This window comes from Pezoporus flaviventris, unplaced genomic scaffold (assembly GCF_033815535.1).
Source record: "Pezoporus flaviventris isolate CSIRO_AGI_PZ_B2104156 unplaced genomic scaffold, CSIRO_AGI_Pfla_v1 ptg000097l, whole genome shotgun sequence".
In the NCBI taxonomy this organism is placed as follows: Eukaryota; Metazoa; Chordata; class Aves; order Psittaciformes; family Psittacidae; genus Pezoporus; species Pezoporus flaviventris.
This window is the reverse complement of record NW_026892645.1, coordinates 761,393-786,705: the sequence shown is the minus strand read 5'-3', so window position 1 is coordinate 786,705 and position 25,313 is coordinate 761,393. Positions and strand designations below refer to the sequence as shown.

At 58.2% G+C, this 25,313-nt stretch overlaps 1 protein-coding gene across 1 annotated transcript in view; it reads right to left on the bottom strand.

The window, feature by feature from the left end:
* RXRA (retinoid X receptor alpha) overlaps positions 1 to 23,775 on the bottom strand; it is an 89,938-nt gene extending 66,163 nt beyond the window's left edge. Inside the window, exon 1 of the mRNA XM_061476885.1 lies at positions 23,446 to 23,775. Coding sequence (XP_061332869.1) covers positions 23,446 to 23,473 — 28 coding nt within the window. The 5' untranslated portion in view covers positions 23,474 to 23,775. The remainder of the gene's footprint in view (positions 1 to 23,445) is intronic.
* Positions 23,776 to 25,313: the final 1,538 nt, after the last annotated feature.

Below are 25,313 nucleotides of genomic sequence, written 5' to 3'. Positions count from 1 at the left end.
GAAAAAATCTGGTCCCCACTTCAAGTGCCGGGGCAGCAAATCAGGGAAGAAAACGGCTCCATACGCCTGGATGCAGATCCCTCTCAGCTCATCCCCGCACGCAGCCGCTGGGGAAACCGGCCCCTGCTCGTGCCAGGAGGAGATTTTTCCACCAGCACCAGTGGAAATCAGTGGCCCGCGTCCACGCCTGCGCTCCACCGGCCAGAGGGAACTCACAGACAAGTCATCCCGACGCCAAGAGCACTGAAACCGGTAGCACTGTGCTTTGGCCGTGGCGCTCGGCGCAGGCACGAGGGCAGGGTGAGCCAGAGGACAGGTTGCTCAGAGGCTTCAGCTCTGGACCTCTCACTTGCTTTGCAGATGGGTTTTCAGGCCTCAGAGGCAGCCCATCACCCTGCCTTAGTTTCTCCTCTTGCCCAACGCTGCTGCCTGCCTGCGCTGTGCAGGGGCTTTTAATGCATCCTTGGGGATGCAGAGGTGATGCTGCACCCAGCCCTGGGTGCCCACAGTGCCCCTCACACCCTGACTATTCACACAGCAACTTCCAACAGCAAAGTGCCATCAGGCCATGGGGTGGTTTGGCATCCCTGGGTTTGGGTTTTAAAGGGGAAAAGAGGGGAAACACCAACTCCTCCGCTTCTCCTTCCCCCTTGCTCTCCAAAGGAGGGATGCTCATCTCCATACCCCATGGATACCCATGGGATAGCGAAGGGCAGGAGTTGGCACCATGAAGGATGTGCCCACGGATGCACACCCACTGCAAGAGGATCCAGTCCAATCCCTTCCGCACCCACATGTCCTCCTGCCACCCTCTGCTCCTTGTCCCCAGCTCCTGTCATGGAGGGTGACACTGTCCAGCTGGCTCGCAGAGGATCTGGACAGGCTGTTTAATCAGGGAGAGCGATTCAGCTGTAATTTCTTCTGATAAAGTATTACAGATGCTGCATTTCGAGCCATCTGGCAGAGCCTGCGCTTCCTGCCTCTGCCTCTCGCGCTCCAGGGAGAGGAGGAGAGAAAGGGATCAAAAATTCAAGGCAGGACGGTGGAAGGGCCGGGACAGGGAGCAGGGCACGATTCCCATCTCCCATCCCTCCCGATGCTTCAGCCCCAGCATAGGCACTGATCCATAGCCCCAGACTCCCGATCCCAATCACAGCAGCAGGGAAAGCTTCTGCACCTGAGCTAATCAGACCAGGGAGAGCCCAAAGCCAGCAGCATCCATCCAGCCTCCCAACAAGTAATGCAATGTACCCCATGAGGAGCAATGCAGCAGCATGAGGGGAGGCTCTGCAAACAACAGGCAGCTCGCTGGGATTCACCAGAGCTGAGCAAACCCATGGCAGGGTTCAGCGCATTAAAAATAACTGAAGGGAAGGGCTCGCACTTCATTACTTCCGACAGAACTGGGTCTTGGTCACGCCAAGTATCTGCTGGGGAGCAATCACAGCACCGCGCGCCGCAGCCATCCCTCGCGCCGCTGAGGTGTGAAGCCAAAGCTAACGGGACCAGGGATGAAAGGGGCGGCAGGGGGCTTCATTTCCCCCTTCTCTCTGACCTGCTGTGGCGAAACACACAGATCCCTTAGAGCCAGCATCCTTCAGATCCCTGCTTCTGCCCTCAGGATCGCATCTCTCCATCCGTGCTCCGGGGAGCCGGGGATGCAGGTACCCCAAGGGCTAGGCAGCACAGCCCAATGCAGCAATGATGCTTCTGTCAGCAGCACCAGGCTATAAAAGCAGGGCAGATGCCAGGGCAGAGGATGCCACCAGTGCCACATGGGACAGCCAGCCCTGGTTGAAGTCTTTTCGCAAACCACAGAGAGTTAAAGGCTGGCTGAGGCCCCGCAGCATGAGGTTTATGCATATGTAGCTGATGTAATACAATTATACATTAGTATATAACTAACAGTCACGGTAATACAACATTACAGTAGGTAGATTATCCCATCTCCTGTAATTTATTATTGTTATTTGTAATCCATTAGTGCCCAGAGCTGAACCCGGGTCAGAGGGCAGCGTCCTGGCACGCTTGCGCTCACCCAGCAGGATGCGGGATGGAAAACCCTCCTGCTCCAAGACAAATCCTGTCCTGAGCTCCTGCAGCTACGGGCAGAGACCTGCCTCCCACCAGCGCTGGGGTCCCAATGGCAGACACCCACCGACAATGGGTAAAGCTACAAGGCTTTGCCCACCCATCCCTGCCCCAAAACACCATGGCCAGAGGGCCCAAAGGGCTCTATGGGTGTCTGTCAGGGGTACCCGGACCCTGCTCACCATCCCCACGGAGCCATCCCAGTTGCCTTTGAGGAGCAGGAACAAAGCCCAACTGGTTTGGCCCAGCCACCTATTAACGTGGATCGACACCACCCTCCCCAGTGAGTCATCCCCAAAGCCAATTTACATTTTTATTAAATCACACAGGAAAATCAGGCGCGTTATTGCTTCCCTCTGCCCCAGCCCCTGTTCTGCACCCCCCACCACTCACCGTGTGGGAAAACAGCCCGGCACCTCCGGTTCAACCGTGCCTTCCCAGCACTCCCCACCCCAAAGCATCCCTTTTGCGTAGCCTGGAAATAAATCAGGGCGGCCTTTGCAGGAGAAACCAGATACCTTGAGGGAAGCGTAACTGCAACGGTGCCGCTACCAGGGACAGGGGAGATCACAGAGGCAAACAGCACCCCAGGACACACCAGTGTGTGCCGCAGGCTGATCCTGATCCCACAGGGACCCCCCTGCTCCAATCTGCTGCTCCTCTCCACACTGACAGAACCTCCCACCCTGCAACCACCACAGCACAAAGCTGGATGTGCCCTGGGAAGTTCACCGGGAGGGAAAGGCGGATCTGCATGCGCCGCAGCAGCCGGGCGATCAATGCACATTGATATCCATCCTTAAACCCATCCCACTCTGCCGTGTCTGCTGCGCGCCAGATTATATCATCCCCACTGCTACAACACAGGCATCTAAATTCAACATCAATTTATTTATGGTCTCCACATGGTACAAGCAGAACTGCGAGAGCAGGAAATGCATCTTCGGAGAAAGACAGAACCGTGTGTGTGCAGACGCGAGGCCAAAGGGTTTCCCTGGGAGCAGCCCCGTGAACCCAGGTTTGTGGCGCATGCCTCCAGGCTAACATGGCCATTCAGTGGGGTAAAACAGGAGGAAGGTCCTCCCATCCCTGCCAGGATTAATATTTGCTTGAAGGGAAAGCTCAAGAGCTCCCACTGGGATCGTGTCTCTGTTCTGCTGGGAACTGGGATGGAGACTCCATGCTCTAAAGAGCACTTCATCTGTCTGGGTCAGAAAATCATTTCTCAAGGATGAATGCTCCTATGATGGGGGCAGTTCCCGAGGATGAATGCTGACTGTTTGCAAAGTCTGATCAATTTGGACCGTGTTTCCTGTGGACAGAGCAAGGGGGAGGAGCGGAATTTCCATTTTGCAACTGAATTCCAAAAGTACTGTATTTTTCTCCTAAATCGGGACAAAAGCACGGTTTGAATCCTCTGTGCTTCCTGCCAACAGGGAAGGAAGACTCCAAGTTCCAACCACACTCTTTGCACTTCAATTAGCTGTGTTCTAGACAAGGACCGAAACCCGAGCAACTTGTGACTGCACAGGAAGACACAGACAGAGTCTTGTTTCTGCTGCATTAGTGGCATGCAGACGCTTATGGCACAGCGATGCTCAGGGCACAGCGATGCTCAGGGCACAGCGATGCTCAGGGCAAGCGGAGCCTTTTGGAATCACGCTGTTGTTGAGCCCCAGCTTTCCCAAGGCCCAGCACAGCCCCTTCCACCTCTCCAAGCTCTCCGTCGCTCACCCCCATGGATCTGCTGGCTCAGCACACGGTGCATGCCCCCACCCCACGACAGGGGATCCCTTCCACGGGAGCACAGGCCCCATTCCCCACGGCCCCGCATGGAACCTTGGCTCCTCCTCGGGAGCAGCCACAATGCAGGGTGGGATTTCCCAGCCTGCCTGAAAAGGGCCTTTGGTGACTGCTCCGGTGCTCGCGGCGCTGCTCGGGTCCTGTTTTTCCACTCCAGCAGCCCCCCCTCGCTCCCTGGCTCTGGCGGCTGACCCAGATTCACAATGAATGAATCCATGCAGCGCGCTTCAGACTTTAATTATTTTTCACTTTTTCTCATCATACATTATGCATCAATAAAAAAACACAAACCACGCCACAGCACAATTCATTTCAGCCTGAATGGTTCGTTCCTGCCTATCACTAATAGCAGAAGTGTCTGGAAATCGCAGCTCTTATTTTAGACATGGCCTTAATGGTAGGGATGGAAACAAACAGGTTTTAAGAGGCTGCGGGAGCTTGGCTAAGCCAGCAGACAACAACTAAGGTATTTCTTCATAATAGCTTATTTTTCGGGCTATTTACAGCAAGAACCTGTCCCGCACTTGCCCCTTCATCCCCAGCTCTCGCCCACAAGCTCTGCACACGGTTCAGGTAGGATGGAGATAGATCCAGCCGGGTCATGGGCAGGGACAGTCCCACAGCCCCACCAGGATCAGCCCCCCATGACTCCAAGTCACTTTGCAACCATCCACGGATGAACGCTCACAGCAGGAAGGTGCCATCAGCCAGCCTGGAGGCCTGAGCAGCAAAGAGACTTTTCCCTCCCCACTCTTGGCTCAGCCCTGATGCTTTCAAAGGGGTGGCACTGAGCAAAAGCAGGGCAGCACTGGGCGCCCTGCTGCATCCTGAGCATCCCCGCATCCCCCTATGCTGCAGAAGGACCACGGCTGCAGGGATGCTCCCGCCTGGCAGAGATGGACCGGAGCGGATTAACGCCCCGGCACCAACACAGCTGGGCTTTGGCCCAAGCCCAGTGCTCAGTGGAGAGGTCCCAGGGGATGAAGTGCTCAACCACAGCCCTCAGTAACATCCTTGCTGTCCCTTCCCCACACCTCAGCCCTGCTGCCAGCGAGGGCCGGATTTCCCTGCGCCTCCTCCCCGCTCCCGGCTGCAGAGGGAGCAGGAGCTGGGAGCCACGCTCGCACTGGTTCACTGGATCAGCACCAAAGCGAGGGGGTGTCACCCACAGATCCCGCTGGGAGCACACCGCATCTCCTGCTCACATCACACCCATCTCCATCCAACCTCCGCTCCCCAGCTGCCAGCTCCAGGAGTAGGCGCCTTGGGGCTGCTGCCTCCATCCTGCAAAGGGCTCAGCACCCTCTGCAGAGCCCTGCTCCTCACCAAGCCCACCCTGACCCAAAAGGCAGCCATGGAACAAACAGAACCAGAGGAAGCTCCCACGGGATACCAGCCAGAGGGAGCATGGCTGATGCACCCCACCAGCTCTTCCCGCAGAGCTGGGGCACTGGATGAGCAGGAACAAACTCCCTCTTCACCAGGACTGCAGGGAACTCAGTGTAAAGCTCCCAGCTCACAACCAGCAGGATCCCACCTCTTTTCCCAAGGGATATGATTTAATCCCTCCAACCCCCAGGTCAGGAAGGCTCCTGAGCCACACCTGGGTACACTCAGGGGGACACCGCAGGCCCAGGGGCTCTGCCAGGAGCACATCCCTGGCTGCAGACCAACTCTGGACCAATTCTGACCTTTCCAGCAGAAATCCGAGCCCTGCCGCAGGCAAAGGCAGCACTGCCCTGATTTCAGGATGGTCGGGATCTGACCATCTACCTGCCAAGCTCTTGTTGCAGCCCTGCCTACACCGGTCCCTTTCCAACACCCAAACACAGGCGGGCACAGAGAGCCCTAATTTGACCATATTCCTCTGAACTAAAAGCACCTTTGACCTAAATTCCCACCGCGGGCTGGAATTCACCCTCTGCAGGCAAAGGATTACGGGAGAAAGCGGTTGAGTGCTTGGAGCAAGGCGGGCAGAGGGGAGGAGAGCCCCCAGCACCTCCCAGGAGGCTCCGTTTATGCACAGTGGAGCTAATTCCATACCATCACATGGCGCTAGAGCAGCCCGCCTCCCCCTCACCCCAGGCGCAAACCCGCGAGCGGAGCTATGGGAATCGCATGGAAAAACATCTCCAAGCATAAACATCCAGCTCCTGCGTGAGCTGCCGGGCGCTGGAGAGGGGGAATCACAGAGAGGTTTTAACCAAAAGAAAACAGCCTCCTGTGTGTGTGTTTTCTCCTCCAAAAACACCCGGAGACTGAAGCTCTCCTCAACGCACGCCTCGCGCTGATGCTGCTTCTGGCAGGTCTAAACAGCAGCTCACAGTGTTCACTGGGCTTGTTATTGAGGGAGCAGCCAGAAGCATTCCCGTGATGGGAGCAGGTTCCCATCCCCTGCCCTGGGCCTGCTGGGGTGACCAAGCCAACCACATGCTGCTCCTGTGCCATCCCTCAGCACAACCTCCCTCAGCACCCCCAAGTTTGTCAGCACCTTTGCAAGAGGAGAACAGAGATTACAAAGTGCTGACACATGGGATGGCTCCGAGAAGCCCTGCACAAGGTGTCAGCCTCTGCTGAGCATCTCTGGGGGTGCAGAGAGTGGGACCCACGGCATGACACAGCACAGTATGGGATGGCACAGCGGTGAGGGATGAGACCATCGGGTCACGCTGGGCTGAGTCACCTGAATCCACCAGTTCTCATCAATCCTCCTGGCAAGAGGAACAAATACTCCTCAGGGAAAGCTGTTTTTGGAGGCTGTTGAATTGTTCTTGGCACTGCTCAGAGAGCTTCAATTCACTAGAAAATCCCAGGCATTTTAATACAGCCAGGATATTTGCTCACAGGATGACAGAGCCCCACCACAGAATGGGATCCAGCCTCCATGGAGCCGGCCCATGGAAGGGACGCCTCGCTGGCTTTATCATGTTGAGGGGGAAGGATGCGGGGATGGAGCCGGGGTCATCCCCACATGAGGTGTCACAGCCATGGGGGTCTGTGGACACAGAGTACCCGGGTGGGTCACTGTACCACAAACCCCCCCTTCACCACCACAGAACTGGTGGGTACCATCAGACCCTGGATCAATCCCTGCCTCATCCCCACATCCAGAGCAGCTCCGGCGACCTCTCTCACCAGTGCTGGTTTGCTGCAGCCTATTCCCCTTGGCCTGGGGGAAAATGCCTCTTTATTGTCATCTTTTTCTTTCCTTTCTTCTATTTTAAGATCAGAGGCTCAAGATCAGCCCCACACAATGGGCCCCTGAGGCTCAACCCTCCCCAAAAGCTGACAGACTCAATTGCCGTTTCCAGCATGTCTACAGACTTCCCAGGCCACCCAAATGAGTAAACAAGCTAACAAACAGTGAGCACACAAGAGCCAAACCGTTCTGCCCTGGTGATTCATTAACAGCTGTACCTGCACATCCCTGCTCACACCCAGTGGAGGGCCCCAGTCCTGCTGCAAACCCCAACCCACAGAGGCTGCTGCTGCTGCTGATGGAGACCACAGCAAAGCACCAACAGGCACGAGATTGCCCATGTGGGTGATGGGTACTGAGAGCATCGTGGCTATGGCTGCATCCCCTAAACACAGGCAGGGATGGAGCAGGTAGAGACATGTGGGCTCCGAAGTCCTTGGGTGCAGTGTGCTTCCCCAGGAAAACAGACAGGAGCCTACGGTGGGATGTGACCCTGCTGTGCCCAGGACCCTGAGGGATGTTCACTGCATCAACAGGAGCAGCCCTGATGCGGATGCGCGGCTCCTCCACACCTCAGCCTGTAAAGGTGGGGTAATTGCATGGACCTTGCTCACACCAACACCAGTAGTTAATAAAGTGCCCTGGAGTTAATTAATTGCCATTAACCGATTAGTTTTGACCTCCTAAGCCCAGCTTTAAGCCCTGCCCAGCTAGGCATGCAGAGCCCTGCAATCCACAGGGTATTTGTGCACGGCTGCTCAAGGCCAGTGAGCACTCAGCACCCATCCCTCACCACCTGAGACCACACTAACTCTGCCCGGCAGAAGCAGCACCCAACCACTGCAGCTTCATCCCCTCTCCATCCTCAGGACATTTGCTCACAGCACTGGGTGGGAGCCGGGAGCCAGAGCTGCTCCCCACGGACACCACAACGCCTGCCTGGCCTGCCACACGCTGCAGCACTTCCATCCAGGTCTCCAACCTGGTGCAGCCCCTCAGGGATGGCAGCAGCAGGGAACAAGCACGAAGTGATGCTGGAAAATCCCCTGCCAGCCCCCCCGAAGGAAACCCCACCGTTTCAGCTCATCCCCACCGTGCCGGCAGCACCCCCCATGACCAGCAGCATCCCTTCGCTTCCCAAAGCAGCCCCGGACCGCCCCGCAGGGCCGCCCTTCCCAACCAGCATCCAGACACCAAACCCATACGTGCCACGCAGTGAAACCCACACGGGCACAGGCAGTGCCCAGCACCGGCTCCCGGCGCACAAGCCCACGGCCCCGGAGCAGCCAACAACAACAAACTCGTGTGTGAGCCACAAAGGGGAGAACCCGGCGAGGAAACAATCCCGGGCTCCCGCTTCCCATTCGCTGTCAATGGCCCCGAGACGGGGCCGCGTTTCTTTGAAGGAGGAGAACCCCGCCCGCAGGGTCCCGCTGCTCGGAAGCGATTCCGCACCCTGCGGAGCTGGCAACCCTGCACAAACACAGCCCCGCCGCGCCTCCCCGGCCCTGGTGAGCGCGTTACGGCTCTGCCAGGCACGGGCAGGAGCAGCCGAGGTGCTGCAGTGCCCCAGCAGCCAGCCCAGGGCACCCAGTGGCCAGAGCTGGGCTGGGTCAGCCTGGAACAGAGAAGGCTCCTGAAGGGGAGACCTGAGAGCAGCTCCAGTGCCTGAAGGGGCTGCAGGGAACCTGGAGAGGGACTTTGGGCAAGGGCCTGCAGGGACAGGCCAAGGGGAATGGCTTTAACCTGCCCGAGGGGAGACTGAGATGAGCTCTTAGGCAGAAGCTCTTCCCTGGGAGGGTGCTGAGGCGCTGGCACAGGGTGCCCAGAGAAGCTGTGGCTGCCCCATCCCTGGCAGTGCTCAAGGGCAGAACATCGCACACTTCAGTGGCTGTTTCTAAGGCAATCACATATGTGGATCCATCAGTCCTACGCGGCAGGGGCTGCAGCCTTACAAGACATTTACCCTCTTCTTTTCCCCTCAATATCCTCACAACAAACTTCCTCACTGATGTCCCTGTCCCTGCTGCTGCTGTCCTGACACACCGGTGCTATTGCTCCATGCTGCTGCATGTGCCGGGCGATGGGGCAAACAGGAGGCACCTTCTGAAACCAGGGTCTTTGCATCACAACGAACCTTCCTTCTCTCGCTTCCTCCTCCTGGTCCGGTCCAGGATGAAGGATCCAGCCCTCACCTCCCACCCCGGCCAGGGAAAGCCACGCCACCAAGACAGGCTGCAGACAGCCCCAAGTTAAAAATACATGTTTTTCAGACAAAAGTTCAGTCCCCAAATGGGAAGAGAATCCAGGAAAAATGCGGCAGGCCCGGCTGGTGGCCGGCTTCCAGCGCGAGCACCTCCCTTCGGAGGAATCCGGCAAGGAGTCTCGACTAATCCACCCCGGACACACCAGCATTTCTTCCTCGTGCTGTCGGGCTGGGCTTTTTCCTTTCTGTTTTTCCATCTGCTCAGCACACTCACTGGGATGCGCTCACATCCACAGGGACCATGTGGGGTGACCAGGGGGTCCCCGCTGTGCGCTGCTGGCTCCTGGCACCAGCCCAGCGGCTGCAGGTAGGAGCAGCTGGAGGTGGGACCAGGAGCCTGGAGCCAGTGCATGTGTGCTCAGCGCTCCCCACAGCAAACACCCCTGCTTCCCCCTGTGCCTCAGTTTCCCCCCGTGCCTCAGTTTCCCCCCAGCCGCTCCCAGGTCAGCGGCAGGTGCCGCTTTCCCTCCCGGTGAGATGCCCACTGAGGAATTCACACCTCATTCCTCAACACCCGCTCTAATTACAGGTATCGAGGCAGGTTTGCTCTTTCACAAGAGCCCTGAGCTGGTTTCTGCTCCCCTTTCGCTGCAAGGGGCTCCCGAGTCACTCGCTCCCTCTGTGCAAAAGCAGAGGGTGCTGGGTTCTCAAAGCCCTCCCCGGGGCCGGGGCACAAACCCCAGCACCGGCTGTGACATCCCAGAATGGGCCTCAGATCTCAGCCCCAGTTTCCCACAGGTACCAAGAAGAGCGGCCAGGCAGGAGGTGACACCGAGACATGATAATGTGTTAACCCCGAGTGTCCCAAAGGCTCCCCGCACACCGGGGTGCCCTGTGCTGGCACACTTCAACAGCGAAACACCTGTGCTGTCCCCCGAATCCTCCCCAGAAGCACCACAAGCACATCCCAGGCGGCTGTGTCCCAGGATGCAGATTGTGCAGTCCATGGGTACACCCCGATGCCAGCTCCATTCTCCTCCCCAGCCACCAAAGCAGCCGCAGGGCTGTGGCAGAAGCTCCATCACCCCGCTGCTCCCTGAGGGTTTCCCTTTGCAGGGGCATGGGTTTGGGTGGCTTTGTTGATGCCTCTTAAACATAAATTTCAGCACAACGAGGCCTTCACTGGCTGTTGGTCACCATTACCCAGTTAGAGGAGACACAAACGATTGCTCACAAGCTCCACAACCTACAAAAGGATCCCAGCCCCATGGCAGGCCCATTGCCTGGGTGTGTGGGACCCAGCGTGCGGAGGCTCCTACACCAACACCCATCCCTCCATCCCAGCCGAGCCGCTCTCCCGGCCGGACAGGTCATTCCACCATGATGCTGCCGTTTGCCTTTCCCCAGTGTGTTTTCCTGCTGTATCTCCCCAGGGCAGCCCCACTCCACATGAGATGGGCTGGGAATGCCGGGGGGGCTCGGGGGAGGGCCCCCTCGCCTCTCAGCACCCACTGCACTGCTCCGCGTGTTTCAGCTTTTAACCAAGTCACGAGACAGGGCGGATGCTGCTCAAAATAAATCATCAACCACAACAGCAATGAACTGAACCGGGCGCCTCGGCGCGGGGCTCGCACGCACGGGACCAGCGGCCGGATCCCTGCCCCGTCGCCCCGCAGCAGCTCCTGTGCCAAGCACGGATGCTGCTGGTTGTCACCGAGGAAACGGTGACACGGTGGTACCAGGAAAGGGAGGACCGATGTGGACACAGCTGCCAGCATGGCTGCGCGCCCCTGTATCACCGGGAAAAAGCCATCAAGAGTTGCAGCATCCCCTGGATACCCACCCTGGGGATAAGCGTCCCTCCTGGCTCTGCTGCAGCTCCCTTCCCAGCCTCCTCCACCCTAGGGCCACAGGTAGCAGGGAAAAGAGGATCAGTGCCTCTCTCCCACATGGGTACCAGCACAGGTCCTCTGCTAAGACTGAGCAATGTGGGGATGGGAAGAGAGCTAGCAGCATCTCCCCAGCCCCACACCGCTGCCCGCATCCTGCACTGCAGCACAGCCAGCCCCAGCCCCACGGGGACCCACAGGCTGGGTCCCAGGAGCTCCCCCCAGCCCGTCCACCTGGGTCCTGTGCAGTAAAAAGCATCTCTGCTCCTGCACAGAAGATCTGGCCGGGCAGAGGCACTGATTGCTGTATCCATGCCGGGTCCTTGAGGTCCCAGACGGCTGTCGGCTGAGGGATGTTCTCCCTTTCTTTCTCCAGGAGGATTAGACACACTTCTTTCCTCTCACTGCTTTTCAAAAGAGAGGCTTTTTGTCACTGCTGATCCCTGGGGAAATCCTTCTCTCTCTCTCACATGCTTTTACAGCTTGGACAGGGAGAAAGGAACTTTTCCTTCATCTCAATCTCCCTGTGACGCTGACAGGCACCGTGAGTGCAATGAAGCTCCGTAGGTCCCTGCCTGCACCCAGCATCACCCCAGCATCGCCCCGCTGCCGGCTCCCACCACCTCCTGGCACTGCGGGTGGCATCGGCAGCAACGCACCCGGCGCTGAGCCCCAGAGAACGCCCAGGCAAATCCCAGTCGGAGCAGCTTCCAGAGCCACGTCAGCCTTGTGCAATCCCGGCTCGTAAACCCGCAGCGCACGGCAGCGATGGGTGCTGTGCCCTCGCCTACCTGCTCCCCATCCTTTGGAGGCTGCAATTACATTTTCCACTGCTCCTCACATGGATGTTTTTATCCCTTTTCCTGATGTCTATGGAACAGGCCAAGCCAAAGAGGAAACCAAAGCCGGAGCTGGCAGAGCTTGAGACACGCACAGAGGTCTTAATGGGCCGCTTGCACGCAGTGAGCACAGAACACACCCTGGTGTACACAGGACCACGGCTCCCTCGGCTCTGCACTGAACAAGAGAGATCCCCGGGGTGCTGCTACCAAAAGCTCCAAGTACCCACAACTGAAATTGTGGCGTTTCCTCACCCTCTGTCACCGAAATCAGGGCTGAGGTTTGTCACCACTGCAGCCCCGGTGTTTCTCCATCACCAACCATGTTTCAACGTCCCCTCTTTCTCTTTCGGTGTCCCTTTAAAACTATAGAGGAAATCATCCAGCAGAAGTTTGCTCAAGCGGGCTGTCAGCTTGAGGAAGTGAAATTAAACCAGAGAAAAAAAAGCCCTGAATCCTAATAAATCACACATCCACACACAGAGAATTGGAGAACTCTGGGCATGCCTCCAAAGGCAAGTAAATGGATGATAAACAAAACAAACCTAGCTCTGCCCGGTAATAAAGGCTTCCACAGTGGGAATTTCTCACCCAGGAATCACTTCCACTGAGGGCACAGCTTGTGGCACACGTGGAGCTTTCCCACTCCCTGCAAAGCCTCTGGGAATGTCAATGACACTGTCCCATGCTGAGCTGCTCCCAACGGCCACAAACCCTGCACTGCCACTGCTTGCAGGAATATCCCCCCTTGAAGCCCTGCTCCTTTGGGGAAGCACGGCCTGTCCCTGAGCCCATCCTGCTCTTACCAGCATCACTGGCAGTGGGGACCTGCTCAGCCCCCACAGACCCACCCAGAGCAAACACCCCTCACACCCCCTCACAACTCACAGGGAAACAAAGTACTCAAACCAAAGGCAAGGGAAAGGGCAAGAGGAATAAGGATGAAGATGATGAAATGCACACATCCCCCCCTTCCATGCAGGTGCCTGAAGAACAGCAAAACCAGCCACAGCACAGCAACACCAGCAGCAGCCAATCCCCCTTTCAACCTCCAGATGCAGCTTCCCATTGATATGGATGCTGCAGAGCAATGCCCACCCCTCCCGAAGGGAGGGTTCATCTTTTCAGGCCACACAGCAGGAGGGAGAGCCCAGGAGGAAGCAGAGCAGGGACCGCGCTGGGATGTGTCCATGAGGATGGTCCCAGTGACCCCGGTGCAGCCTCGATGTGCCCAGAGGGGGTGGTAGCAAAGCCAGAGGAGGGGCGTGCAGTGCAGTGATGACCCCAGCACCACAGTGCAGTGCCCATCACTGCTGCAGGACCTGACCCCATGCCCCGCTGCTCTGTTTCCCAGGCACAAAACAGTTAAAGGCTCAGAGCCAGCTCTCCCCAGGGCTCCTGTTAAAAGTCCATCGGGCATTTTCCCATCGTGGACTTTACCCCGAGTGCAGCGCGGCTGTGATAACGCCACGGAGGTGCCAGCCCATGTGGGACCTGCAGTGGGACCAGCACCAGTGTTCTGGGTGCCACCAGGGCCAGAACACGCAGGTCCCACATGGGACACAATGACAGGACCTCAGAGCAGCACTGGGGTCCAGTGGCACGAGGTCACGGGCAGCAATGGCAGCGCGGGGTCGGGGCTGTGTGACAGTAACAGTGCTTTGCTGCCCTGAGGAGCCCATTTCGCCCATCTCCAGCCCCTAAGAGGCACCCACAAACACAGATTCCCCCCCCCAGACACTGTGCACAGGGGTAGATGCAGATTTCTCTCCCCGCCGGTCCTGAGGAAGATGCAGGGGCAGAGGATGCTGCTCTCCCTGTGGGAACAGGCACCCAGCTCTGCTCTCCAAGGCTGTCTGCAAAGCCTCCATCCCCACGACAACACACACCATTTTTTAACGCTGGGTGATGTATCCAACCGGTATTTATAATGCTGAAAACATCCCAAAGCTCCCTCTCTTCCAGCTCCCAAGCACACTGTGTACTCTTAATAAAATAATTGCAATGATGAATGGCTCCTTATAACATTCTTGTGCTGCAGCTACTGACAGGGCCAAGAGCTGGATGGAACGTCCTTCTCCCACATGCTCCCTCAAGGTACACTCAGGACTTCACCTTCTCACAGCAAGACACACGGTGAACATCTGGAAAAGGTGCCGGCGCTGCACCAAGCCATTCCACCACCCAGCAACAGGAACAACGAGCTCCTGGGGCTCGCCTGCCTGTGCATCCCTGAGAAGAACCCTCGGGCTTTCCCGACACCGGGTGCTGCTGAGATACCCCCGGGGGGCTGCACCTTAGGGCCGCGTCCAGGGCAAACACCACCGCTCCAATGAAGAGACCCGGGAGGACGCCTGGATCAGCCCCACATGCCCTGCGCTGCCTTTGGGAGAGGTGGAGCCTCCCGTTGGCGTAGGTGAGGGCTTCAGACGGGCACCGCGCTGTTATCTGCCATCGAGAGCTCGCTGCAAGAAATCCCTGCCCTGCAACATTTCCTGCGCGCACCTCGGGGCTGTGAAACCTCGCTGGAGGAGCCAGACGCGGTTCCCGTGCCCGCCCAGCCCCGGCTCCCATGGGATAGCACCGGCCGCTATGGGATCACAGCGCAGGCGGGGAGACAACAAAGATGGGAACGGCGAGTGCCCGGGCGGAACAACGCCCGCGGTGACGGGTGGCCTCCGACGGCACAGCCCCAACCTGCCCCACAGGTGAGGCACCAAAGGGAAGCACATTGCCACGGGGGACCACGGGCTGCGGCAGCCCAAGGGGATGGTGACACCCCGAGATAGGGCTGCCCTGAGCTCCAAGCACAGCCCCAGACAAATACAGCTTGAAGCAGGCAAAACCCCCGACGAACCAAATCTGTGACCCCATTCCCACGACCTGCTGGCAGGGAGTAACCTGGGCTGCTGCCCTGATACCTGCGTGAGGAGCAAGCCCCTGCAGAGGGTCAGCCCCACACACACACACACTGCAGCAGGTCAGCAGAGCCCCCCTCCCCCAGCACGTGGGATTCCTGCCCCCAGCTCTGAACCCCTCTTTAGATAACAGTCCCTGACATTTGCAAACAATGGGTATCTGCTGGCCTGGGGCCAGGCTATCTCGGGCTGGGATCAGCCTAAGCCTTCCTAAGCGCTTAACTGGGGCCTGCAGGTAACTGTCCTGAATCTTAACTCTTCCCGGAGCCACCTCTGATGCCCAGTCCCTGATGAGGAGCACAGGGCACTGATCACCTGTGGTAAACCACCCCAGTAAGGATGCAGCGCACAGGATGGGGTTTAGGGCAGCAGCAAAGCTTCCAACATGGGTCATCGCATCCTGCCCTTCCCAAGCTCTGCTCCTGCTCCCCACCACCGGCTCCAGCATTTCCCAGGCATCCTGCAGCCACCTCCAGAGGCTGGGGCAGAGCACAAAGCCTTCGCACCCCACCAGCACAGCTCGCTCTCATCCTGCCCGCCCAGAGACCACGATGTGCTGAGGGGTGCAGAAAGTTGTGCTGCTCGCAGGTTCCCTGACAGGAAGGGAGCCCGTGTGGCCTGGGTGGGTACAGGAAACCCCCTTCCATCGCACACATCATTCTGCTTCCTCTGGATTTCTTTAACCTTTCACTCCCGGCCTGATTTATGCCTTCACACTGATTCCTGCATGCGTGCACCTCCCTGCTCTGCTGCTGCAGCGCAGCCTTGGCATCGTCTGAAGCCTCCTCCTCCTCCTCCAGCAGCACAGAGCCTGGGGAAGCACCAGGAAGGAATCGCAGTTTGGATCAATTCTGCAGGCCCCCAGTCTGGGGCATTTTAACCTGCACAGCCACATAAATGCAGAGGGTGGGAGCGGGTGTCCCTGCTTCCACAGCCCTTAACAGGAAGGAGGGATGCAGGACATGGCCGGTGCACTGACCTGGGTTTTCCATCCCTGCTCACATCTCCTAAAGCTCCACACAACAGCCCGCAGGGTCCCATCCTTACAACTGCCATAATCCTGGGGGGAACAAAGGAGAAAACTCCAAAGGGAGAGCAGGCCCGGAGAGCATCTCCTGTCCAGTCCGATGGGACACGGCGGTCAGCCCCCGCAGCCGAAGGGAACTGAAGGCACAAAGGTTACTGCTTTGGGGCTTGAGCGCAAAACCCCAACTCTGGAATCAAGGGACACAGGGACAGAGCAGCGATGCTCGGCACGGCAGCCCTGGATGCATGGGAAAGGGGACACAGGGCTCGCACCACACTGACACACATCTCCATTCCAGGAGAGATTCCTGGGAAAATGAATGCAAAGCCTGTTATAAAAGTTTATCTGCGTGTGTGAGAAAGCAGAAGCGCCCTGACTGCAGCACAGAGATGTCATTATTTCCATGCATCTGCCTTACCCAATTTTATTTAGTTGCTTTCTGCACCATTTCATGCTCATCCTGCTGCTGAGCCAGACAATTGCTTTATAACTCTAGGGTGCAATTTCACTGTCTGTGAGCCACATGCACGCAACGGGGTCTGTGCTGGGATGGAGCGGGAGCTGCACCCCCTCCCCAGCCCGACGCTTGGGAGCCTGGGCTGAAATGGGGGTTCTTAATAAATAAATGAATAAAAAGAGAGGAAATTAAATCAAATCCTAAGCCACCGTTTCTGATGGGTTATAACTCAAGGAGCGCGCGGGGGGAGCAGACCCAGGGAGCAGCAGTTAGGAACAGGGAGGATGAACCCGAGGGCGATTTGCTCTGTCACGCGAAGGGAAGGCGCAGAGCTGGAGCCCGGTGGGTTGGAGCGCCGGGAATCCCGCTGGATTCCCATCAGCAATTGGAAGTCACACGTGGAGGAGCGCAGGTGAGGAGGGGACCGGCCATGCGGGTGCAGGGCTGCGAGGTGGGGGTTTCCCATGGGCTGCAGCAGCACCTCCCGGGTGCGGGGTCTCCAGAAGGCCCCCACCACTGATGCGCAGCAGCACGGGGCCAAGGGTCTCCCCACGCAGCACAAGGGAACGCCTCCAGCACAACCAGAAACTGATACACCATTAACTGCCCCGGGTCACAGGGCCACAGCCCCTCCGGACAGCTTCCACACCTGGTAACACCGCTCATGGCACAAACAGGACAGCAAGAAGAGGAGGTGGAAGGAGAAGGAGATTGTACCTGTGCCACTGCCCACCACTGAGCCTCCTCCATCACATCCCCATATGTGAGTATATTCCAGCTGGAAGCACAGTCCCTCTCCTGCTTCTCCTCTGCTCTGCCTTCATCGCTGCCATCGCCTCGTATCGACTCTGTGGTGGGCACACAGGAGCTGGTGCTCACAGCAGAGCCGTCCTGCAGCAGCCCACAGAGCTCATGGGAAAACACAACCTTCCAGCACTTACTTGTGAGCCAAAACTGGGGAATCAATAATCAAGCGTCTCTGCCTTCACGCCCAGTGTGGCACAGTCGAAACGAGACAGGGCATCCCTCCCCGATCCGCTCCTGGAGCCCCAGCCCAAAGGACTGCTCTGGGTGCCGAGGGGCTGCAAAACTCAGGGGGCCCCAGCGCTTCCTCAGCTTCCACACAATTCTGTCCTTGTGTTTAAAGTCTGCAAAAGCCGAAACAAACCAAACCTCCACAACAGAGGAGGCCAAGAGAAGAACAGGCAGGGGGGATCCCGTTGCCGTTTTACTGCTCACAAACACCAGTCGGGCACCTTTCCTCTCTCTGCTTTGCAGCCAATGCCACCCAGGGAAGGGCTTATGGCTCAGACAAGACCCAAACCCACCAAAGCCAGGAATCATCTTCCACTGGAGAGAAAGGGGACGTAAGCCCTTCTCCCGATGCTTAATAGAACAAGTATTGAGGGTGGGTTTTCCTTCCCCTCTGGTGTGGGAGCTCCTGGCTTACACACAACCATATCTATGAGCTTTTCTTTGCTCCCAGGCCAAAAAGCAGCTATGGGGGGTTCTGGGTACCAGGGACCGGGACCCTCCGACACCCACAGGAGCCCTGTGGAGCCCAGATCCCAGCCGGATCTGCTCCCAGCCCAGCTCTCACACCGCCCGGCCCCAGGCCCCGTTCCCTGCTCACGCAGACGCTCCCAGTGCCTCAGTTTCCCCCCGAGCCCGTCTCACCCGGGCAGGCTCTGACTTCCCAAGGCACGATCGTGCCCTGGTGCTGCGGAGGCAGGAGCCAAGAGCTGGGGCCGAGATCAGAGCTACAGCTGGGAGGTGCAGCCCTGCAACTACTGCTGTGGATCCCGGTGACAGAAAGGAAACCCCACACAACCGCGCTGTGACGAGGGGCCCGTTTGAACTGGGTTAGCTTTTAACTGCACGTCAAACAGGAGGGAGCTGCGCCGGAGCCCTTGCTTCCCCTCCGTGCGAGGGAATCGCTCCCTGTTTGCCTCGGAGGACACCCTCCATTTTGAAACGCTCCGGCTCCAAACACAAACTCAGGTGGTTTCCCTGACTTTGCTTTGCTTTTCCGAAGCAAAACGTCGTCAGAAAAGGCAAGTTCTCGCAGCCAGTTTCCATCTCAACCGGGGAGCGTTTTCCCAGGCTAAATTGCTGCTGTCTGAAGATCTCGGAGCAGCCTGAGCTGGCGCGCGTGGGGATCCTTCTGTAGGGCTTTTAAATCCTTATTTGCAATATTATTTCATCTGCTCTGCGCTGCCTTGATGTCGGAGCAGCCTTTGGAGAGGCACCACCACCCCTCCCTCCTCCCGTCCTCCCCCCAGGCACACGCTTCCCTTTGAGGAGGAGGAGAGGGGAGAAAGAAAATAAAAGACAAGCAAAGAGGAAAATGTCAGAAAGCTGCTTTTTGTGTGCGTGTCAAACGTTCAAAGTTATTCCAGAGTCTCGTCTTTCACTGTAATAAAATACAGCAACTCCTGACAAAATCAATTAAAATAAAACCACCCAGGCTGCCTCCCCTATTGCTTTGCAGCTTTGCTGACTTTGAAAGCCCACCTGGGCCTTTTTGGAAGCAATTATGGAACTGCTGGGTTGGCTCCTGCACCGGTGGCAAGCTCGCTGTGCCGAGCATCCCTTCGCTGTGCCGAGCATCCCCTCATGCCGCGTGTCCAAGGGAGGTGACGAGGGCTCTGACACGGGCAGACGCGCCACGGCTCGGAGCCAGAGAACAGGATTAATTAGAGCCCAATTAGGTTCCCCAGCTCCCAGGGAAGGTCCCTGCACTACCCAGCACTTGGCCAGCAGTGACTGGAGGTGTCCCTGGCTCTGGTTACCAGCAGCAGCCCAGCCAGGGGACAGGGACCCCTCAGCATCCCTGCTCCATCGCCCCGGTGAAGCCCCTCACCAGGGGCCACCACCCCTCACTGTCGCCGCCTCCTGCAGCGGGGCCAGGGGATATTTATAGCAGGAATGATTTGGTGATTCCAGGCAGCCCAGAGCCCCATGGGAGCCCCAGGCTCACACGCGGTTCCCCCCGGCCAAAAGGCACCGGGATGCTGTAGGAAGGAGCAGCCTGTGCAAGAGGCAGGACCAGAGAACACCCCAAGCCCCTGCCCGCGGCATCCGCAGCTCCGCTGTCTGCTTGCTCTCATACCCATCCTGCAACAACACAACAGAGCCAACTACTGAGCCGGGTGGCTCCAGCATATGGGAACCCATCCCAGCTCCCAGAGACAATGCTCCAACAGAAAGGTTTTTAACCCATTTCTCAATAAACATTTCTTGTTGAGCCGCGGTGGGACGGAGCCAGGGTGCATTTTCCAGTGAAATGTTTTGATTCCCCCCTTGACTTTCTTCTCTCCGAAGAGCAGCCAAACGCCAATAATAATATTTGCAAGGAATAACTAAAATTCTGTGGCTTTCTCCCCCGCGCTCTCTTAAACAAACAAAATGCCCCAAACATGAGAAACACAAACGCTCTCTGCGAGGCAGTGGGATGACACGGACCCAGCGCAGGGACCCACACAGGATTCATTCAACTGTCACAGCCCAGAAACTGGAAAAGGCAGAAATTCCTTCCCAGCTTGTTTTGCATATGTCAATGGGGAGAGGTCGAGCCCTACACTCTGCTCCAGCAAGAGACCAGGATGTGACTACACTTTATCTCCTGCTCCTACAAGGCCCCTCTCCGGAGCAGCTCCAGCAGCTTCGGGATGTGGGGCAGAGGATTCCTCCTTCCTCCCAGGGATGCCAAACAAGCCCTGACACTTTCAGGCTTTCTCCTCCCAATGGATTTCATGCCAGCTGTGAATTTCCGAAGCTAAAAGAAGCTGCATCAAGGATCACATTGAGGTTTCAGCCAGGCACAGGCTCCCACCACCCTGCCCCGGGTTCCTGCATCCCGGACGCAGTGGCAAGGCCGGGGGACACAGGATGGAGATGTCTCATGGATGCTCCTGCTCCCACTCCCACGCTCCAGGTCATTCCCCCGCTGGACATGGGGCTGTTTTGCTGCTTCCCGGCCTGGCCTCGTGCACAGCCGGTTCTCACCCCATATCCTGAGCAGCTGCAGCATCCCTGGCATGGCCACACAGTGGGAAGAGGCTCCAGGGGTTGTAACCTGGCGAGCTGACCTGCGGCAGGGAAGCTCGGACACTCATTAAGTGCTTCTTCCCCCCATGAAGCTGAGCCTCAGGGAGGGTTTCCCTGAACTCACCATCCCCTTTTGCTCCCCAGGAGCCACCACCTCCTCACCGGAGTGTGCAAAGGAGAAGACGAAGCAATGAAAGGATCTCAGAGCCTTGGGAACCAGCAGCTTCCCAAAGAACCAAGTTCCCCGGTTTGTGCATCATGCACAGCCTGGCCCTGTGCAAAGCCTGACCATGCACCCACCAGACTGGAGATGTGGATCCCCACAGCCTCACAACCACTACAGAAATGGCTTTTCCTTGATTTTCCTCCTCCTGGAGACTCGGCACAGCACCGCCTCCCCCCAGGAGCAACAGCAAGACATCCCCATTGTTCAAAGCCTAGTAAAGGGAGATCCATAGCCCAGACAGCTCCCAAGGCAGCATCTGCAGGACCCTGAGGTGCTGAAGCCTGACCCCAGCCATGGTGGTACCTGCTCCATGCAGGAGCACAGCACACAGGCAGGTCCTGGAGTAGGGGAACGCGCTGTCCTCACAGGATTCTCTGTCTGGCACCCGCCAGAGCTCCCGGGACAAGCAGGAAAATGAGATACTACTATTAAAAGTGCCAGCGCTGGCCACGCTTCCCCATGACCTCAGCGGGGTTATCCGAGTATAACCACGGGCAGCGCTTGGCACAACCTCCCCCAGGTTACCCTTTTTATGCCAAACTCAGCTGAGATTTTGACGGGGCCACACAGTAACGGCGCCTGCTTTTGGTCCCCAGTTGCTCCCATTCTCCAGCTCAGGCCTACACTGGTGTGCAGAGAAATGAACTCTGAGCTTGGCTCTTTTCTCCCCCTGAACTCGCAAACACAGCTCCCAGCCGTGGCATGGGACGGGGCTGGTGAAACACCCTGGCACTCTGTGAAGTCAGGACCCGGCAGGTTTTGGACCATTCAACCTCCACAAAGCACCGAGGCCCCCCCAGCTCCACTCTGGTTTATGGGAAGGTCTCTGCTCACCCTCGCTTCTCCATCCTGCTCAAACCCCCTCAGGTTCAACCTGCTCAGGGCAGGACCCGCATCTCCCCCTCCAAACCCCGCAGAACCCACTGCCCTCACACCAAAGCTGATTCTGCCACTAATCAGGGACCAAAGCCCAGTGGATAAAGTTCAGGAGCCACTTCTGCAGCAGCCCCACGTGCAGCAGACACAAGCCCAGACCACACACCCCAAAAGGGCTGGATTTTCTCCTAAGCCAGCAACACAAAGTTACAGCCCTGACCCAGCACCCCCATCCTGGGGTGCCTGCCTTGGTTCTCCTCTGGACGCTCAGACCCCCATTACACACATCCATGGATAAATGAGCAGATAAATTAGTTGTTTTCCATTCGCACCAGTGTGAAAACCCTTCCCGAGCCAGCAGCAAGGTGACACGTGCTGCCCCTCTCCCCCTGTCGGGACCAACCTCACTAATATAATCACACAGCCCATTATTTATCATCTACAGCGTAACAGGAGAGCTCTGGAAGAGAACGCAGGGGCCTGATCCTGCCCCTATCCACAGGGATCTGGACAAGAGCATCAAAGGAAACCGAAATACTCAAAGCAGCCACCCCCAAGACTGAACCACTTGTGCGCAGCAAGAGGCACCTTCTGCCTCGGTGTGCTTGTGCTGACCGCAATACCTGCGCCGGAGGCACCCAAACGGGGTCGGTGGGACTGGGAATGCCAGACCTGCTCCCAAGGGATAATGCAGCAGAGCCACAGCTCCGGGGAAGTGAACCCGGGCACATTGCACACCACGGCCAAACCAGCATCTGAGGAGGGGAGGAAGGTGCCAGAGCCCTGCCACAGCCCTGCCAGCCCAGGCTCTCCCTGCCATAGCCCCCAGAGCCCGGCAGTCCCATAGGACAGGGCTGGCTGGGCATCTGGTGCTGTTTGTATTTGTTCTACTCTTGGAAAGGAACAACTAAAACTGCAATTGTTAAACAAACACGCAAAAAATAACAAACACTGAAAAAAAGGAAGAAATAAAGAAACAAAACAGCACCGCGGGGGAGCAGAGATGAGCACAGATTTAAAGCCCAGAGAAGGGCTGCTCTCACTAGGCAATGGATGTTCTTGGGGGCCCTGGGCTCGCTCGGCCGGAGGCTGGTGGCCCAAGCACGGAGTGTGCTGGAGCCGGCAGGGCTCGAACCGCCCCCCCCCTCCTGGACTTGGCGCTGGGTTACTTGGCCAAAACTTTTCTTCCCCCCACCCCAAGGCTGGGCTCCGCAATCTCGCTGCTCCCGAAAGCCAGACGCGAGGAGGCATTCGCCCCTACAAGCCAGGACTTGACTCAGGCACCGAAACAGTGGCAAACTCCAGCTGGAAATAGGCTTTAAAATGTAACCAAGAAGCAGAGGGGGAGGAAGGAGGAGAGGAAAACACCGGGGCACAGGGTCCCGAGCGCTGGGGTCGGCGGCGAGGGGCGATGCCGCCGGAGGGGTCCCCACGGGCGCGGACAGGGAGGCAAGGGGGGAAAAAAGAAGCCGATGGAGCAAATCAAGGGGGGGGCGAAGGCTGCGCGGTGCCGCCCCCCCCTTACCGCAAACCGAGCCCCGAGTTGGGGCGGGGGGGGACGCCCCCGGCCCAGCCCCGCTGCCCCGTTTGAAAATACCGCTTGCGCTGCGCGCCCGGCCCGGAAAAACCCAACCAAAACAAGACCAACAACCGGGATAGGGCGGAGAGGGGGGCCCGGGCCTGCCCGGCGCTGACACCGGCTCCCCCCGGGGGTCCGGGAACCCCCCCCTTCCCCGGCAGGGGCGCAGCGCACCCCGCGGCACGGGGGGAAGAGGCCAGCCGCAGCTCGGTTCACGTTATTTAACCGCGTTCCCCCCCCCGCCCCGCCGCAGGAATGGAGAATCTTTTTCGGAACAAAACTCACCGAGCGGCAGGAAGTGTTTGGTGTCCATGGCTGGGGCTTAACTCATGCCAAGGGGCTCGGCGGAGAGCGGCGGCGAAAAACACACACGCAGGGCGCGGAGGGGAGGAGAGCGGAATCAGAGCGAGCGGGGAGGGAGGGGAAGGGGGGGAGAAAAGCCCGAGGGGGAGGAGGAGGAGGAGGAAGGGGAGGAGGAGGAGGCGGGGAAGGCGGCGGCGGCCCCGCACCGGCGGCCCCGCAGAGGCCGCGGAGTTGTTGCAAACTCCCCACAACGTCCCTCGGCCGCGGGGCTCCGCCGGGCGCGATCGGCTCCGGCTGCGGCTCCGGCTCCGCGCCGGGGCCCGCGCAGGGGGGGAGCGAGCGCCGCGACCGCCGCCAGCGCCCGCCCCGCGCCCCGCAGCGCCGCCCCGCGCCCGCCCGCAGCCACCCGGCCCCGGCCCCGGCCCGCGGGGTCTGCTGAAGCGGTGGGAAAGGGGAGAAAACAGAGACACATAATGGGAAAATAGGGACACGTAATGGGAAAATAGGGACACGTAACGATAAGGACGGAGATGGGGGTAGCGGTGCGGGTGCGGGTTCTCCAGGGCGATGCGGAGCCACCACCACTGCCCCCAGCCGTGTGCCCCATCCCCGGGGTGCGTTGCGCAGTGGGCAGCGTTCACAGCGCTATTTTTCCCCTTCCCCACAAACGAGGCACCACAAATAAGTCTCTGTGAGTGTGCGGCCACAAACTCTGTGGGTACCACCCCAGCGGCATCACCAGGCCCCAGCTCCCCCCCCCCCCCCATCTCCACATGCCTCGGGGTTTAATAAATGATACTCAGCCCCTAAGAATGTGTATTAGTGACTTGATGGACCAAAGCGACTCCGCTGTGCCTGAAGCATATTAAACATCATATCGACCCTCTCTCCTTATGGCTGTAACACGCACAACAAACAGGCTAGGTTCACGGCTGCTTCTGGTCGCACACAGTGGGAGCCCCACAGCCGTGCAGGAAGCCTGAAATGACACTAGGACAACTGCTGGGGGTTCTGGGGGCCGAGGTAGCCCCTTATGCAGAGCCCAGCTTCCCTGCACTGAATGGGGTTGGGGAATGGGGGAGGCAGGGGCACCCAGCACCATCCTGGCACACAACCATCAGCCGTGGGTGCGCTGCTGCCGCCAGCCATCACCTCGTGTGTGGTGGATCCGGCTGTGGAAGCGCTTCCGAGGCTCTTATCTGCCGTGATTTACTCTTTAATTGGCAAAGCGTCCTGTGTCATAAATATTAGCAACCCAGCACCTCCTCCTATAAATATGAAGCCTCTTATCTTCCTTTGCCATATCCCTGTCTATCACCTGCGTGCCCTTATCAGTCTATCTCCTATCTGTCGCTGTAGTATCTAAAGGAGAGGCCCTGGAAAGGCCCTAATACCTGATTCCTTACAACTCCTGCCTGCTCCTCTGTGCTGGCTGCCAGGACAGCCCCTGCCCTGGCTCCGGGGCAGACCCACACGCCGTGGTGAGGTGAGGGGTGCGCAGCCAGCAGCCCCTCAGGGTCCTGCTGCGGATCCTGCCTCTTCCCTGGCACGCTGAGATGCTCAGCTTTAATTGCACCACCACCAAGAGCAACACCGAGAGGACCCATCTTGCGTCAGGCTGCGAGCTGACATGCGGAGCTGCAGAAGTTGAAGCAAAATAAAACATCTTGGATCCTTTTTATCCTCTGCTCTTGTAATTTCAGCATGTCCAAACAGATTTTGGTGTGTGTTTATAACTGGTAACTTCATTTGCTCCCGGGCTGGGACCTTAAATGCCAAGTTTCATCTCCAAGTTAGTTTTTATGGCTGAGATACGTTAACTCCTGGGAGAAGAGGGGGAAAAAGGGGAA